Source organism: Amblyomma maculatum, chromosome 1, assembly GCF_055883805.1.
Source record: "Amblyomma maculatum isolate TAMU_Amacu chromosome 1, ASM5588380v1, whole genome shotgun sequence".
NCBI lineage: Eukaryota > Metazoa > Arthropoda > Arachnida > Ixodida > Ixodidae > Amblyomma > Amblyomma maculatum.
Genome location: NC_139344.1, coordinates 250,499,545 through 250,517,675, shown reverse-complemented (window position 1 = coordinate 250,517,675; position 18,131 = coordinate 250,499,545). Strand labels below are relative to the sequence as shown.

The 18,131-nt window shown below is 43.5% G+C and overlaps 2 protein-coding genes and 1 long non-coding RNA gene across 4 annotated transcripts in view; 1 reads left to right on the top strand and 2 right to left on the bottom strand.

Annotated features, from left to right (window-relative positions):
* On the bottom strand, positions 1–5,329 carry LOC146206200 (uncharacterized). The gene is made up of 3 exons (XR_014704381.1): positions 4,648–5,329; positions 3,129–3,182; positions 1–2,657 (listed from the first exon to the last, which is right to left on the bottom strand). It is a non-coding gene; the product is annotated as an uncharacterized LOC146206200 (long non-coding RNA).
* Positions 1–13,079, bottom strand: LOC146206199 (deoxynucleotidyltransferase terminal-interacting protein 1). The gene is made up of 2 exons (XM_084590828.1): positions 11,577–13,079; positions 1–4,728 (listed from the first exon to the last, which is right to left on the bottom strand). Exon 1 carries the CDS (start codon positions 12,938–12,940, stop codon positions 11,618–11,620), a length of 1,323 nt encoding a protein of 440 aa, XP_084446954.1. The 5' UTR covers positions 12,941–13,079; the 3' UTR covers positions 1–4,728; positions 11,577–11,617.
* Positions 13,080–13,280: 201 nt separating this feature from the next.
* Psa (puromycin-sensitive aminopeptidase) overlaps positions 13,281–18,131 on the top strand; it is a 49,596-nt gene continuing 44,745 nt past the window's right edge. Inside the window, exons 1-5 of one of the 2 annotated variants that reach the window (XM_084590826.1) lie at positions 13,281–13,587; positions 13,666–13,807; positions 14,383–14,467; positions 16,245–16,444; positions 17,901–18,008. In XM_084590826.1, the coding sequence (XP_084446952.1) occupies positions 13,457–13,587; positions 13,666–13,807; positions 14,383–14,467; positions 16,245–16,444; positions 17,901–18,008 (666 nt within the window). In that variant the 5' untranslated portion in view covers positions 13,281–13,456. Of the gene's footprint in view, positions 13,808–14,382; positions 14,468–16,244; positions 16,445–17,900; positions 18,009–18,131 lie in introns of both variants that reach the window. The other variant, XM_084590827.1, reaches the window with a different exon arrangement.

The window sequence follows — 18,131 nt, the reverse complement described above, 5'->3', positions numbered from 1 at the left end:
AAACTGTACAAAGTCAAGTTTATTTACTTTTCTGGACAGCACCAAGCATAAGTGACCCTGTTGCAAGAAACTTGGCTTCAAATCAAACATTATGGCACTTAAAGTACCCAGATAGAAGATTTTGTAAATTTTCTTTCGAACCACTGCAGTGCAAGAACCAAGATGATGCAATGTTGCACAACAAGCGGATCACAAATCTAAGCAGTCAGTCTTAGTAGCAAATATTGTGTAGTTTTCTTCTCAAGAAAACATAAATGGTGTGTGTGTACACGCATGCATGCATGTAAATGCAGACACTTTCTTTACATGGCACCGCACATTTTGCAACCTCAGTCCCTTAAAGCTCTTTAGTTTATGTTATGTACACAGAGATATCCATATGTGCCATGTACACAGAATCAACAAGTGTAAACACAAGAAACTATTTACATAAATTTCATTTCAACCATGACAAAAACAAACAATCACATATAACTTCAGCTTTACACAAGGATGTACATAGTGGTAATAGTAACGTGAAAGGGAACATGCTGTCAGCATTCCACTGATGATTATACTTAAGTGGCAAGAATGCTTATTTCATTTTTGTTTATAATAGTTTTCCTTAGGATGGACAATGCCCATAAGACATATTTAAGTTCAGTGCAAACTGACTGCTCTCTTCATATTGGAGCTGCCTGTAGAATACAGGCACTTCAATAATGGCAAACACTGCACAGGATGTAGCAAGTATTACAACAGGCCATGCCTTGTGTATATATACAGTGGTACTAAAAAATTGCAGGAACAGCACATCGAAGAAAACAGGCAACCTTCACTTAATGCTAACAATCAGCTTTCTGAGGTTCCCAAATTCTTCACATCAGAAAGACCTCAGGCTTTCACTTCATCACAATTACAGTTACGCAAGTGACCTACCGGCATGAATATGATAAAAGTGTGATCAGAACGATACTTGCATTACACACAACATAAACATGAATTTTCATTTTTTTTTTCCAGATACCTCATTCACAAACAACATTAAAGCAAACAATAAATGCATTTAAACACGCAATGCTGTCCTGAAGGAGGGCAGTTTGATTTCCAGAATTCAACACAACCGCAAGCATGACTATCATGTTTACTGCTTTTGAAGTAATTAAGAACAAGAAAAAAAGGCTATGAAAATCATAAGCATTGCATATAACAAAATAAAGAATGCCAATAGCATTTGAACAAGGCATTGATGAAGACTGTTAAAAAAATTTTCACGCACCTGTTTCTAGCCCTTTTAGCCCAGAAAGGTCAACTTTTCCAAGGGATGGAAGAGTACCAGAAGCATGCTAAAAGAACCAATGATGCTCCCAAAGCAATAAAAGTATGCAACCTTGGGCTAGAAATAACGCTTGAAAAATCACTTCAGTACTTCAAGCACAGCATAGAAAACAGTTGGAGGATCTCATTGAATTAAACATGTTTATGTACAAAGCAACTGTACAATGTAATTCAATATGATATGTATGAGAAAAATAAGTGGAGCATGAGTGTTATGGTTCGTACATTGGCTGGAGAAAAAGGCATGTTTTTATTTCACATTTTGCTCCCAGGGTAGCTCTGTCCAGCAGCCAGTATTGTGTAGAGCTTGAAGTGTTAGTTAATAATAAAAGAGAGTGCATTTGTGCCTTCAAATAAAGTACTGGCTGAAATAGCTGCTGACCAGCAGTTTCACACAGCCATAAAGCTATACACCAAGACAGGATAAAATAAACAGAAATGCAACATCTTTTATGCATATTTAAGGCTTAATTTAAACTGTATGATGCGACTCGTGGAGAAAATCACGGGCCACACCTGCCACGATGCTGACCGGTTGCCACACTCTTGAATGGTGTGGCCTGGATTAACCTGAGAAATTGCAAGTTCGTAAAGTGCTCACAAGTACTGATCATACTGCACTAACCCAAAAGCAGATATTTGCAACTTTTTAGTAGTACTTTTCAGTATTTGTAGAAAAATTTCATCTGCCTGGGCATGTGCTAATTGCAAAAAAATGTGCGTGAACACAGAAGAGATGACCTTCACTGGTGAATGTAACATTATTAGCAATGTACGGGTCAATAGGCAAATTCCACCTTTGCAGCAAGGGGATAACTGAGGGGGCATAGTTGGGCGGACCATAGGCCCTGTGATGCGAGAGACGATATGACACTGAATATGGCAGCTCCCTATGATGCTTATTAGATCCACCATTTGGCATAGAGATTTGGTTTGGTTTGCAGTGTATAATGTCCTAAAGCGACGCGGCTATGAGGGACATCGTAGTAGATGGCGCCGAAAATATTGACCACCGTAGAAAAAGAATAAGCAAAAATGAAGTTTCAGAAACTAAAACTTCTAGAGGGCAGGTGAGGAGGAAAACAAGATTCAGAAATACTTCAAAAGTAAACAGAAAGTAAAAGGAACTGATGGTGCAGGGGAAGGGGAGGCTTGGAGAAACAATGCAAGTGACAATGACTGTGTACCACTGTGCAACAAGGTGCTCTTCTAGCCATATACCTGCACATCTGCGTGCATGAGTCATGAAGTGATTTTGGAGCATTTATATGTAAGGGAGGAGATGTTACCACGCAGCTACTTCCTCCTGCTGTTTCCTCCTCTGTGCCCAAGCATCAGTTCTGAAGAGAAGGAAGACAACAGTTCTAAAAAACCATGATTAAAAGTGAGCACTGCTGCAGTCTCTTTTTGTTTTCATTTTGCATAAAACAAAGATTGACTTGGGAAGCCCTTTTGCTGTATGATTAAACTTGGTACAAGATGCCAGCCTTGCAACATAGATATAACCTCCCAAGTATGCTACATTCCTTCATATTAAATAATTATTCCTATATATGACAACAATCTCACACCAAATGATGGATGGGCCAGTAGCCTTCATTCACATTTCTAGACGTGAACAAATCAAACTGAACGAGGACTCTTCTTCGATAAACAATGCTGAATTATTTTTAATGGAGCAAGGGCAGCTGGGTGGCCAACGAGCACCTTCGCACAAGATATTTTTCTTCCCACAAAGTGGCATCAAAGATCCATTGCCCAATAAATCCACCCTAGGGAAACTGAGTAGTAGACCAAGGTAAGGCTTGTACCTGTTGTATCACTGGCAGGTGCCTGGTGGCACTTGAGATCGAACCCCTCACCTCCTGCAAGTGAGGCAGATGCTCAAAACCACTAGGCCAGTGTTGCAGTTTCTTTGGCAAATGGTAGAGCTGCAAAAGCTAATTTCATAAGGCTAGGTCTGACAAACCTGTAATGGCTAAAAGCATCACCCTGTGCATTCATAAACTTCAAGGACCAGCCTCGTATAGTGCATTTTTTTTTTTTTTAGGGGTCTCTCACCTTGAAAGTAGCAGCACAGTTTGGAAAGTAGACCCACTGTTAACACATGCAGCAAGTTAAACACTACTGCAGTCACACCAGTGCCCCAGTTGCACAGTGGCTAGCCAAACTATTTCAGTCTATGCCCCTCCAAAGAGGAAACCATGCAAAACTTGGAAGTATATTAACAGAAACAGCAAAACAGGTAAATATGATGCATGATATAGTAGAGCTGCAACCATGTTTGCATTAAACAAATTTCTATTACTCTGGCATGCAGCATACCAATTGAGTAAAACAGAAGAAGCACTATGACTGTCTGACAGAAATATTACCCTCAGCTTTCTTAGATGGTAAAAAAAAAAAAAAAAAAGGACGAATTTCCATTTCCTAGTGCTTAAAGAAAAAGTGCGTTATAAACAGCTCATTAGACATGCCACTGAAGTGGTTCTCGAAGCAGGTTTCTTTCAACAAATGCTCTCCCAGCAGCCTGGTGCACTTGTACAGGGTATAACACAAAGAATAGCAGCTGAACTACAAGTAATTTTTTTATTGGACCGGCCACTAGCATTTATAGCTATCGGTCCAAACAGTGTTAGTGCATATTTGTTATCGTAATAAAGTTCCCAATAAAAAAAAAGGACTAATAAGTTCATATCCTTGTTTGAACAAAAAAAAGCAATTGATAATCATTGCATGCAGGTCCATCAAATGCAGTCAAGTACAATTTAAAAATAAGCATACGAGGACATGTAATGCTAGCAAACAGCACTAAAAACCCATGAAATATTGGAAAACGCCGGCAATCTCTCGGGGCACCAGCGAGTACCTTGGAACAGGTTGTATAGGTAACAGGTTAGCCATTTTTTCACTTGCAATTTTTTCACAAGCTAGCAGTGCAGTGGAGCCCCATGCATTGAATGGCTTGAGAAACATTGCTCTTCGCATATGAAGAGAAATCTCTCATAAGGAGCCCATCCTTTCGCTACATTTGTTTACTGACTGCTCTCAGCAGTTACCTGACAGCACCTACGATATGGAAACAGCAGAGTGGATAGAAACAACCAAAAGAAAGTCTCTGCTGATACTGTAAGTCAAACAGAAGTAACAAGCCCCAGTAAGGGATCTTTCCACAACTCAAATGATAGCAATGGTGCTTGCAATGGTGCACTGCATGCAGGAAGGTGAATATTTCACTATAGTGACAGGCTCTCCACAAGCCTTTAGCAGTTAAACACAGGAAGCAGCGGCACAGACTGTCACAGGGCACAAAAATATCCAGCTACTCACCAAGACAGCTTCGTTGCCAACGGCGTTCAGATTTATGGAAGGCAGCAGGCAGAAGAGAAACCTATAGACCTTTTCACAACCCTGGGAGAAACCGGTTTGACTGGGCTGTGAAGCAGGCATGGGGGGAGAATCTGCAGCTTTTTCCTGTGCTATGAGCACAGCCTAGTCTCCAATATGGCAGCACCCTTCGGCCAATTTTGAAAAGGTCTATAAAGACGACAAAGTGCCATCTTGAACACTGGTGGTGTTAAGTGGCACTACACTAGTCTTGAAATAGGATTTAAAAATGTTGGAAAGGCTTGTAGTTCTGGAACACATTGTTGTATTGAAGGAACAAACTAGCCAAGCTACTTTCATTGCTAGCCTTCCAGTCCTTTTAGTTTTCCTATTTTTCTTTGACTAATCAAAACTAAGCAGGATATACAAATGTTTCATGAAATGTGGTCATAACAACTGGGCAGCCTTAAGTGAAAGCTACTGCTAAAATTGCATGTTCTGGCAGAACTACAGATATTGCATACAAAAAGTAACATGCCAGCTCATGGCAGTCCCACATGCACACCTATCCTTAGTGCTACCATTAGCTCACATACCCATCAACACCCTTTCTCCATCAGTCCCCCTCCAAATGCTAGGTTTGGGCAACCTGGGAACCACACTGAGAAGGAAGAGGGGGGGGGGGGGGGGGGGGGGGGAAACCAGATATACTATAACACTGATTACACCTGCCTGTTAAAATTTTCAACTGCGAACAGCATGATGTCTTTTAAATGTATTTGCTGCAAGGTCTTACAAATTTCTTTGTTGATAAACTTTTTTCTCATATATTTTGTCCTAATAGTGAAACTTGCTGCAGTTTTCTTCTTGCAGCCATGCAATACACTGTTTAACTGCACTGATGCCATTCTTTCAGATCAAAACCAGTGTTCTCAGTGGTGAAGCTGTAAACATGAGCACCCAGGAGCACAAGGCTTGAGCAGCGTCACCATTTTGAAACAAAAAGCCAGACAATGATAATCAGAACAGAAGGACCGCAACACCTACAATCAAACAGCAGTAAATAAGTACCACTTGCAGATCTGAACAATTAATGACTTGACAAAAATCTGCAGTTGCTGGCATTGTTCAGCATGCACAAAGGGCTTTGAGGTTCCCTTTTTGTTTGCAAAAAATCATTGACAGCATAATGTTATTCTTCAAAGCAATTGCAAAAGAGCTGCCTGGCAAGGCTGCGTGGAGTGTGAAGTGAGGAGAAAATTGAGCAAAGGAAGAAATGCATCTGACTAGTTCAGCACAAGCAAATTGAAGTGCCATGACAGGCAAGTACTGTCAGAACAGCAAATTATTACGCATCTGATACCACGCCTCAAATGTTTCAATCATGTACGTAAGCTGGCGACAAGGAACTAATGCGATGTGGAGTCCATGGCAAACAATGCTTTGTTTAGAGAACGGTGCAACTGTTGATGCAATTACAATGCCATTTACTAATTTTAAACTTTACTGCAACCAAGGTGGCCACAGGCGTGTCAGTGTTCTATAGCGCCTGGATACTGCAAAATCTGACCTGTATATCTTAACAATATGATGTGTGCTTTCATATTTCTGCCATTCACAACAGTAGTACACCACCATTCCCATAGTGCATGGCCATATTTCAATAAATATGTGCAGCCTATGCTGCACATTGCTACAACATCCCCGCCATGGTGTGGTGCAGTGGTTAGAGCGCTCGACTGCTGTGCCTAAGGAAGGGATTGAATACTGGTTGCAACGACTTTTCGGTGGAGACGAAAATTTAGGCTCCCGTGTACTGTGTGATGTCAGTGCACGTTAAAAAACCCCAGGTGGTCAAAAAAGTTCCGAGAACACCGTGGAATCTACACTGAAGAAATGCAAAAGCCTAAGCGTTGCTGGTGCACAGGGCGCATCATGTTTGCTCTCATTATCACTGCTAATGTCGTCATTGTCTTTATCACTAATTGCAGCTTCAGTGTCATCGTTACCATCATCCACAAGGTAGACAAGGAGAATTATGATGTGCATTTCACGATCCTGGGCGTGGCATAGTTGGTTAAAGCGCTTGGCTAGGGATCCAAAGGATAGAAGTTCGATTCCCGGCGGAAACAGGTTTATTTTTAACTATCATTCTCATGGTAGACTAGGACAATTATGATGCGCACTTCACAATCCAGGGTGTTGGTTCAAGGGCTTGGCTGGGGATCCAAGGAATGGAAGTTCGTTTCCCAGTGGAGACAGGATTCATTTATTTTTAATGTGCGTTTTGGTTGATGTCACTTGATTGACAGCTGTAGTGGGACAGGATGCTGGACGCCGCCGTAAGTATGAGCCATTAAAGGCTTTTGCCTTAAAATTTCCTGAGCCCTCCACTACAGCATCTCTCATAGCCTGAGTTACATTGCTACAAGTTAATGGCATGCTTCAGACGGAAGCAGTGAAGTTTACTGGTGACCAGAGCACTATGAAGCTTTCTGGAATGTGATGGACAATCCAGTGTCTCTGCAGCAGTGTATTCTGAGAAGACAACTGGTCCAATCCCAGAACAAAGAATAAATATAAAAGTTGCTAACTGCACTCTTGAGCACACTGTTCACATCCTCTAAGGAAGCCCAGAAAGGGCTGTACTGCCTTCTGGTACTAACTGGCAATAAATTGAATCTCTTCCCTTCTGGCTCTTTGCCTTTCTGTACCACCAACTTCATGAACAACATTTGCATTAGAGTCCTGCAGGACAAATATCCCTAACCCAGTGTTCTCCCAGTTTTCTCCAGCTACAGGCAACTTTACCGCTACACACTCCAACACCCTCCCATCATTAAAAAGAAATAATATCAAGAAATAAAAACAAAGTTTCTACCAACCAATACCAATCTAAAAGTGCACTGACGATAAATTGAAGTTAGTCTGTATAAATAGATTACTGTGTTCTAATGACAAAGACACTACTTTCCCTGAGAACTGAACTCTTTTTAAGCTAGAACAGGTAAAAAACTAGCAATCACCTATTGTTCTTTCCCTTATTTCCCTTAAAATTCAGAGCTTTTTCACAACAAAAACTTAGTAAAGCACTGCACTGCATCACAGAAGAACTGACAGCATCAGACAGACCTTTCTAGGTACTTTGTGCTGTCCATCTCTATTTCTCGGTTTGGAAAAGTGATAACTTTTTCTACACTCGAACCAACCCTGCCATTCTATTCAGAAGAGACTTTAAATGAAACTGGCATCAATGACTTCATGGAAGCAATTGCATAACAGCCTTGACGGAAATAAACTTATTAATTCAACTGCAGACACCTGGAAAAAGTTTTGAAAAGTTTCATGCACTACTGTAGACGCCATGCAGCAAAGGGATAAAAACAAAAACAAAAAAATCCTTTTGGCAGTACATCGTATTTAAAATAAATTATTTGGACCAATGAAATGATGCAAAGCAGTGCCAAGAAACACTTCCTAGGTGCCGAGATCTGTTATGGATGTCAGAAGTATCCCACATCCTTAAACTGTCATGATGTGTGGGACATGATGGAGAAAGTATTAGCTAGCTTCTCCACTGAAACCGCGCGAAAATATTTACAGTTGCTTATCCTCAGGATAAAACGAGCGATCAGTGCTAACTGGTTGTTGAAATAATTAACTCAGTAACAAGACCATGTATGACTGCCGTTGGCACTTAACATCAAGCTCTGCCATAGAGTATGATAAGACAGCATTAATGGTTCTTGTCTGTGGCTTCCCTTGTGGATTCTCATTTGCGTACATGCAGTTTGCTACCCACTTAATCACTAATTTCTTATTTTGTGCCTCTGTTATCTCACACACACTCATTATCATATGGTCATAAGCTAGCATATTATGTGAAAGGTGCCCATGTGGCTTAGGAGCCGTGTGTCTGACACAGGATCCCAGGTTCATAAGGGCTCAATTCCCATCTCACCTTCTCCTCTCAAAGAAACAGCCAGTGTTGGCAGCTCCAACCATCTTGGCCATGCATCTTAAGACATCACACAACCCGCTGACCAATCAATGCCACACAAATGCTCGTAATTTTTCACTCACCGTGCCAACAACGCCGACACAGGACCTTCTGAAGAATGGGACCTTTTATGTTGTCGCGTTAAAAAGGTGCAATAGCCTACAAGCAATTGAGTGGATACACAAAGAGTACTTTGCACGCAGTTAGGGTCTCAAGTTTGGTTTCGTTTGAGGGGTTTAATATCCCAAAGCGACTCAGGCTATAAGACGCCGTAGTGGAGGACTCCGGAAATTTCGACCACCTGGGGCACACGGGTACCTTGCTTTTCGCCTCCATCGAAAAGTGGCTGCTGCAGCCAGGATTCGTTCCCACGTCCTTGGGCACAGTAGTTGAGCACCCTGACCACTGCACCACCGCAGTGGGGCCTCAAGTAGTTTAGAATGTTATACAAAATATATATATATATATATACTGAAGGGCTCTCAATATTTTTGACAGCCTGTGATTCTTTAATGTGCACAGACATCGCACAACAGATGGGCGATTTTGCAGCACAATGCAGCCGTCGTGGCCAGGATCAAACCAGAGTCTTCTGGCTCAGTATTCCAGCGCCCTAACCACTGAGCTACCAGGGCAGGTGCCTTCGTTATTAACTTGTTAGCACTTGCGCTTAAGGTTCCTCATCTGTCTGTCATCTTTATATACTATTTTTAGAGTAGTCCTGTATACATGGGCTCTACCACACTGGGTCAACTCAGCATCGGGCAAGCGAGGTCACCCTCACCACTTAGTGTCTAAATGAACTCACTTCTAGCGAGTAAGTATAGCAGTGGTACCTCGCGTAGAGATTTGCACTTATTGTGGAAGGTGGTGGTTGGTGGTTGTTGCTACAAATTATTTCGGGCAGGCATACCTGGTCATGATGTGTTAGCCATTGTTGTAGTATTACTCTTGGTGACCAGTCCTGTTCGTGTTTGAGTCCGTTGCCTTTTACTATCGAGAGTTTCGCTTATTATTTTCTGTCGTTGATGAGGTCTAGAAATAATTCAATTTCACTGACGCTCCTAGCTGCACCGAAAGTTTTTGATCCCAGATTTCCCCATAACTTGACTCTGTGACTCAACAGCATCAACATGCTTTTAGACATGCAGGTCAAGCAAGTTAACCGACCCCCCTGCAGGCGAGCTAACTTGACTCGCTTCACCACCTACTTTACACAACCCGACTATGTATGCATGAACTTGACAAATGGTGATCTTTTACTCGACAGGCTAACTCGACCCGACTCTGTCCAGTAAATGTATACAGGGTTAGCAATTACCATGGCTATCGGCAAGCTGGCCATTCTGGTCATTAAAAAACATTTTGCATGTCTGTCTCATAGCCATGGAAAAAGGAGCATTTCCTTTATGGATGCAGTGCAGCAGCAATAGTGATGACCAATCCAGCACATTTGCTAAGCTTGAAGACAGGTTACAGGGGACAAGCAACGTGACAAAGTGGAAACGGCCAGAGGGTGTCTAACTGGCTAATCACAGAGGAGCTTTGGGCAATGAGCAGAACTTTTCTGGAGGGCAAATAACAGTGATAAGGCAACACAGGCAAAACACTCTGAGCTATAGCGCCACTCACCACTGTCGCATGTGTCTCACGCAAGGTATATCATACACAGAGGTCAGTCTTAATGGTGCAATAATAATAATAATAACAATAATAATAATAATAATAATATTAATAATAATAATAATAATTGGTTCACAGGAAGGGAAAGACACAGTATCTGTCACACTTGCTCTGTGGACACCTGAACCACACTGTAAGGGAAGGGAGGAAGGTGGGAGTGAAAGTTGAAAGAGAGAAAGAGAAGCCGCAGTGGAGAACTACGGAGTAATTTCGACCACCTGGGATCTTTAACGCGCGCTGACATCGCACAGCACACGGACGCCATTTCGTTTCGCCTCCATCGAAACACAGCCGCCGTGGTCGGGTTCGAACCCGGGAACTCCGGCACAGTAGTCGGGAATCTTAGCAAGGCAGTTTGGCCAATGAGTGCCTTGGCTAATGTGTTGGACTATTCAACATAAGGCCAAAGGCCCACCATTCTGGTCATTTCAGCAAGACATTTTGGCCAATGAGTGCCTTGGCTAATGTGTGGTCTATTCAACATAAGGCCAAAGGCCCATCTTTCTGGCCATTTCATCCCAGAGAAGCTGAACATCACGCCAGGGAGAAGCATGTGCCTGCTGAAACTGGACAAAGCCCATATCTCCTGCATAAGAGGCAGATGTTCAAACAGGCCCCACTGCGATGCCAGATGGGACTTCATGGGGTTCTTCACATGCACCGAAATCTCAGCCAAAATATAAATTTAACCGCAGCAACCAGGATTAAACCTACGAAGTTGTGCACAGCAGCAAACTACCGCAACCACTGAGCCTCTGCAGTGTGCATCAAATATCCACAGCACATTAAGGGCACAAAAGTCCAGGGGTGCACTTAAGTCTGCTGAAGTGCAGTAATGTCGAAGCATTTCCCGTAATGCTGCCAAGGGCTTAAACCCCCCCAACCTTCTTTGGGACACAAACCCACGACCTTTACTGAAACTCAAAGCCTTGACCATACTTGAACCCACAACCTTTCATGGGACTCAACCTGACGACCTTCTTTGGGACTAAAACCCACAAGATTTCTTGGGATTCAAACCCACGACCTTATTTAGGACTCGAACCCATTACCTTTCCTGAAACTTGAACCCATGACCTTCGTGCAGATGCAATCTGATGATATACTCTGCCGAGAGGTCCTGTACATGCCTCATGAGACAACAAAGGCTTTCGCCTTAATAAGGCTAGCTATGCTGTGAAGCGCACGTGCCCTGGGAGATGATCAAAAGAATTCAGAACACGCACTCTCTCGGCTCAACAGCACATACGTGACGACACCGCAGAGTAGTACTTATGGTGGTGCAGCCACTTAGGGGCTCAGGCCCAACTCAAAGGGTGCCGTGAGGGGTGGCTCCATTGTGGCGCTCACGTCCGAAGCAGCCGGTGAGACGTCCTCGAAGCCTTGGCCGAACGGTGACGCACCCAAGGGCTCCTCGGCGGGCGATGCCGAACCGTCGTCCTGCCGCACATCAGCGGGGCGTGTCCCGCGGCGACGCGACCCAGCCGGCAGGTCAGTGCGCATGGCCAGCATAGCAGCCTGCATCTTGACCAGCATGCTGTCGGGCACAGAAAAGCCTACGATTTCGTCCAGCATGAGCCCCGGGCTGCCACGGTACTCATCCGTCTCGGCCAGCTCGCGGATGTCCTCAACGAGCAGCATGTATGCCTTGCCGCCCGTGGCCGGCATCTGATTGTGCTCGTACAGCCACTGCTTGTCCTCCTGGTCGCCGGAGTACTTGAACACCTCCGGGTGCTTGATGTAAAGGCGGCCACGCGTGGCGCCTAGGCCCAGAGCCTTGTTTGCTTTCGCACCCATGATGAACTGCGAGCCCGGCTGCAATCGCGCTGGGTCCCATTTAGGGCCCTCACGCTTCACTGCATCAGCCTTCAGCTTACACGGCGTCGAGCGACCCGACAGGACCCCTCCCTGGTGAAGCGGCGGCCGGCCCTTCTTCTTCTTCACAAGCTGCAAGCTCGCCTCTGAGTCGGAGTCCGAGTTGTCGCGTCGCTTACGGCCCGCCGCCGATTGCTTGCTCAAGAACCTACCCAATTTAAGGTCTGATGGACTGTTCCGACCAGAGTCAATATTACAATCTGAAGTCGGGCTGTTGCCACGAGTGTAGCTGCCGTGGTACATCTTCTTTGCTTCTTCCAGGATCTGTCGACATACGGCCTGGATGTGCTGCTCCGATATCGAATGCTCCCCGTTGTTGAAGCGTACATTTTCCAAGCCTGGTTTAAAGAACTTCTCCAAATATCTTTGTAGTATTTCGTCTATTTCGCGGTTGATGCTCTTTTGCAAGTTCTGGCGTAGCACATCAAGTGATTTCGCAGAACTTGTAATGCATCCCAACTTTGCACGGCTGATGGCCACGGACTGCGATCGGCACGATGGACGATATGCCATGGTGGACGGCAAACAGGAAAGATTATATGGACGCATGTTGAAGGTGTTCAACCACGGCACCATGGTCGAGCTGTCGCTTGAAAACACTTCACAAGAGCCACGGAACAGCATAGCTGATTTGCGATCACTTCCGTCCCCAGTTACCCTGCTACGATCAGAGTCAGAAGTGTCGTCACCTTTGTCAGATGGAGAATATATTCGTATCTCCGGTATTGTGGAAGCCATAACAAGGAAGCCACCATAAATAGAAAAAAAACGGAGCCAGGCAGATTACACCTGCTCCATGGAGGAAGGAAAAAAAAAAAACTTTGGAAAAAGTTTACATGTTCCCTTCCCCTGTGCCCTGTGCTTTCAGCGACTACCAACTGGCTATGAACGACCATACAACGGATTAACTTGGCTTAACGCGTAAAAAAACAGCGAAATAACATTATTATAATTTAAGTTAGTAATAACATAAATAAAAAAAATTTATGTTAAAATTAAACATTTTTGTTTTATAAATGTTTGTAAAGTAATTTTTGAGAAAAAGAGAACGAGAACTTGATTAAGCACGTAACGTAGCCGCAGTCACGTAAACAACATTCTAGTGATGTACTTCTGTCTTCGGTTATCCTCAATTTTGTTTCTGAGGTCGTCGTATGCAGGCATATTAATAAAATAAAGTTATGAAAAAAGGAACGCAATAGATTTGGGCCAGTCTGCAGTAGCTCTGTGGCTCTGTCTTGGGAAACCAGAGATATGCCCGTTGCTCTCGTGCCTCGCGGTGCGGGTTTCGTGGTGTCTCGTTTCGCTCTTCCTCGCGCAAGTTATTCGGTTACGTCTCGTGCTCGGAGCCCTGGCATTCGTCTCGGGATCTGCAGGCCTTTGTGGTAATTAATCAGTTGTGATGCGTCTGTAAAGGCTTCATTTCTTCTGTTGCCACTAGTATTGTGCTCCGTACCTTCTAGCACGCCCAGGCACACCACAATGTCCGGCGAGAACTCGTCAGAGCGCTTACCTACGAATGTTAGACCTGTGAACTACAAAATAGAGCTTAAGCCTGATCTGAAGAAGCTCGCATTTGACGGCCGAACAGTGGTGACGCTGCAGGCAAGTAAATGAAATTTTTACTGTCGGTGTTCAGCGGCATTTTTTGGATCTCAAATACGCTGCTTTTTAGTTTCGAGCGGCGATTGCTTGCCGAAAATGTCGTGTTCTTTTCTCTCACTGGTTATTTTTTTAGTTATTTGAGCTTGATTGCCCCTTTGAGATCATTTCGATGTGACGGTCTCGTTCGCCGGTGAGGAGAGATGGAACCGTAGATCAGCGCCATTGGCCTGAGCGCGAGCACTTCGTTATTTAGTGGGTTTTAGTTGGCTTGGATTGTACTAACTTTAGTCCATAGCGGTTCCTACTACTACCTCCTACGACATGTTGGCAGCATTCGCACTTTGCATGCTATCAACTATTCAGCGAGTCGTGCGATTGCGCGTTGGGCGGGAAGTTCGAAAACAAATTATTTGGCGGGAAGTTCGAAAACCGGCTGAGGTTCAACAACAGTTGTCAGCTGTTTGCGACCGTACCGTTTTAGAGTAAGCCTGTTAAGTGTTGACCACTTACGCTTTGTAACTATGGCCGAACCTTTTACATTCGAACGTCTATCGTTTTTTGGAAATTTGTTGTAGATCCTAGAGCCAAGCGATGTCATGGTGCTCAATTCACTTGACCTTGATGTCAAGTCTGCTGAATATATTCCTGAGCAGGGAAAAGGTACGTATCAATTTTTTTTTCTTCTGCATTTCAGAGGTGCACTGCATTTCCTACAAGATTGCAAAATAAGTGGCACACATAACATAAGCACTCTGGTACCAAAAAGCAGTGTGGGAAGCATGCCAGTTTAAAACGTTCAACAACTGTGAAGCTCAAGCAAGATGCATCGGGTGGGTTTTCACTGTAGTCGCTGTGCCCCCCAAAATACTGAGTCTTTGTGCAGTACATGAAATTCTCTCTTTCCCATTTCATAATTTTCTTAAACAATATAAAGATTTCTACTTCCATCAGGAAACAGAAGAAAACTGAAGCAGTGGCCTTGTGGTGTAGCATCTGCCTTGCATTCGGGAGGTACCGGGTTCGATCCCTGCTGTCGCCAGGCAGCCGCTGGTTTTTCAGTGTGTTCAGGATTTTCTCTGGCCTGGTGCTTGGCTTCTCCTTTTCCTCACTCTTGTTTCCTCTCACAGCCTGGGAGCAGGATAGATCTATGTACAGGGGTGGCAGGGTAAGAAGCTTTAAGGAAGAGGCATACCTTAATGGTAAAATGCATGTGACGGAGGCTAAAGCCTGCATCATGCTTCTGGAGATAAGTGGGTATGTGGCTTGTAGTCTATGCAGCATCACTTTTTGATGCTTACAAGAATGGTGTTAACCCACTGCAAAGCAGCAGAGATGAAAGGTTGTGACTAGTATGTCTGTTACAGAAGGTAGCCCTACATACACACTTGGTGCTGAGAGAAGTGTGCTTGTGTAATTCATAGGCTGCAGGTGTTATCTACTCTTTTCTAGTAGTCTTGCTCCTCTTTGCAGTTGTGCTCAGCAGATGTGGCAGGTAGCCTGAAGGGAATCATACCAGGTGTTTCAAAGAAGTCTGCCACTAATTTTTAAATGTTTGCTTTTGAGTTATGATGAAGACAGGTTCTGGAGTACTGTAATACCAGTGTGAGCTGACATCAGAAAATGTTAATGATGTTAACTAGTGAACTAATTACCTAATTTTTTTTAACATTGTAACTATTAAAGTTAGGTACTGAATTGCATCTAGAGATTTGTAACTGGTTGTTAGCAGTGACGATGTCAGTTTTTTAAATTTCTAAAACTCTATTTCCTCTGGTGCTGGGGCTCAACAAAATTGAGCTGTCTTGTGACAAAGAAGCACTTTTTTTTTGTAAAATTACATTCTAAAAGCAACACCCAAGCACCATCAAACATTGGCGATGCCGCTCCGCACGGAGTCCATGTCCCATGCTAATGTGTTTCCCTAGCATATGACATGCTCTCTAAGAACAATGTTGAGATTTCAATTCTGGAGAGTGGTATTTGAAAAGTGCCTTAATTTTAATGTGCAAAGGTTGTTAGTTCGGCCCTTCAGTGTTGTTGTATCATGGCATTGTTGCATTTCACTGATGCAAAATAGTAGAAATTCCTGTAATTTGAGATATGTGTATAGCTGAGACTCTTGTTTCTAATGGTCAACTCTGTCACACATTTATCTGTTCAATCTTTTCACCTCAAATGTTTTTTATTAGTTTTTAAACAGTAACTTAGCTGTGCTGCTTGAAATGCCTCACCATGCAGACAGGGGAGAATAAAAAAATATACTGTATTAAAAAAAAGGGGAGTGGGGACTTTTATCTGAAGTTTATGAATGTAACAATGCATTAGGAGGTTTGTCTAAAATGGTGTTTGCGGTTGCATGATAGTCTTATCTTTATAACTGTATTTACAAACGTATGAACAGTTGATGTGAGCTGGTGATTTTGGTTATGTTTTGCAGAACTGAAAGCTAGCAGCATTGCCACTTCCAAGGAGGAGGAACGGATTAGTATAAAGTTTGACACCACACTTGCTCCAGGCACAGGGCAGCTCAAGCTTACCTACTCAGGTGAAATGAATGGCAAACTGAGAGGCTTCTACTGGGTTAAATTCAGAAGGCAGACTGGTGAAGAAACATTTGGAGGTGTTACCCATTTTGAGGTGAGCTCTTTAGCTGCTGTGTTTCAGCACTATAACATCCGTGAAGTTAAATTTGATTGAAGCAAGAATTGTGTGACTTTTATCTTATGTGGCATTTTTCAGTAACTTCCAGCATTTTGTTTGCTTGTAAGGATGATGAAAATTTACTAGAGTATTGAAGCTTAGAAGTTTAATGCTGCTGCATCAGATATAATTATTAATTTATGTCTAAATAGCTGATCAGCTGTATCATGGCGTAGCAGGGGGCGGTAGAAAGTTAGGTGGGCGGATGAGATTAAGAAGTTCGCAGGGGTCAAGTGGATGCAGCTAGCACAGAACCGGGTTGAGTGGAGAAATATGGGAGAGGCCTTCGCCCTGCAGTGGGTACAATCAGGCTGATGATGATGATGATGAGCTGATCAGCATACATTATGGTGCAAAGATTTTAGGTTGTAACATGCAGCCTGATTAATACCCCTGTCACATGGGCATTTTCAATGGCAGTTCAGTTGAGCGTCAGTTGAACGCCGTAATGGCCGTGGGAATCGAACGGTGGTTGGTGGCTGCGCTCACACGGCACTTTTCATGTTCGGTTGGTTCACTTTAAGCTGGTTCGAGCTGGTTGAACAGCACCATCACCCTTCCATACACGGTCGCATTGTGTTTCTGCGCTTGCATTTCGGCAAGGTGATCCTGCCACAAGTTGATAAGTAAATGCGTCAGTGACATCGTCCAGGCAAAGCGTTTTTGCGCCGGAGCGCTCGCCCGCAGTGGAGACACATTGCTGCTAGGGGCTGCCATCTTGCCCGTTTCACGACGAAACAGATGAAAACGGTGGCGGAAGGCCAACTGACTGTTTCCTTAACGGCCGTTAAAGTGCCCATGCAACAAGGGTCTAACATGGATCAGGTGATGAAAATAGTCATCACCGATTGGCTGAGTAATAACTAGATCATCATTGATATTTTTAGTGGCAAAAGATTTGCAGCTACAACATGAACCAACCCACCCAGCGATGCGCTCTCTTGATTCATCCGTAATTCATAGATACTCTACTTAATTTTTATAAATGACTCTCAAAGTTAAAAAAAAAAAAGACATTGGCCCCTGAGAGCACTCTATTCTGGCATTATAGAAAAGGTTGGAGCGGTTCTTTTCTGTCCTACTACTTTATGGGCCTTGGCTGCTGCCTTGGGCTATCCACTGAGCGGTAGAGGCCTGCTGTATCTGCTTAGTAATGAAGATGCAGTATCTGTTTAGTTTTTGACATGCAGGTGGAAAGTGTGTAAAGTAGTTCTTTCTGGTGGTGTAGGTTGATGAAAGGGAGCTTTCATTAAACATTGAGAGAACTTGAGAGACTAATAAAAGCAGTGGGCAGTTTTCTGGTTAGCTGATGGTATGGCATTAGAAGGTGCATCCAATTTGTTTGCTGAAACTTCTCCAGATAGTCATATGTTCTCACCTTTCTTTTTTCCAGCCAACCGATGCTCGTCGTGCATTCCCATGTTGGGATGAACCAGCTCTGAAGGCCTCTTTTGATCTGACACTCATCGTTCCAAAGGGCTACACTGCACTTTCCAACACTGTAATGGCGTGTTTCATTACTTAAGGCTGGGTTAGCGTGTGTTAATAGTAGAGGTGTGCAAATTTTGAAATTTTTGAGTACGAATCAAATAGAAATATGGGGGAAAAAAATGTCTACAAATAT

Coding starts and splice junctions, on each gene's coding strand:
- LOC146206199 (XM_084590828.1), bottom strand. CDS start 12,940: ATGGCTTCCACAATACCGGAGATACGAATATATTCTCCATCTGACAAA.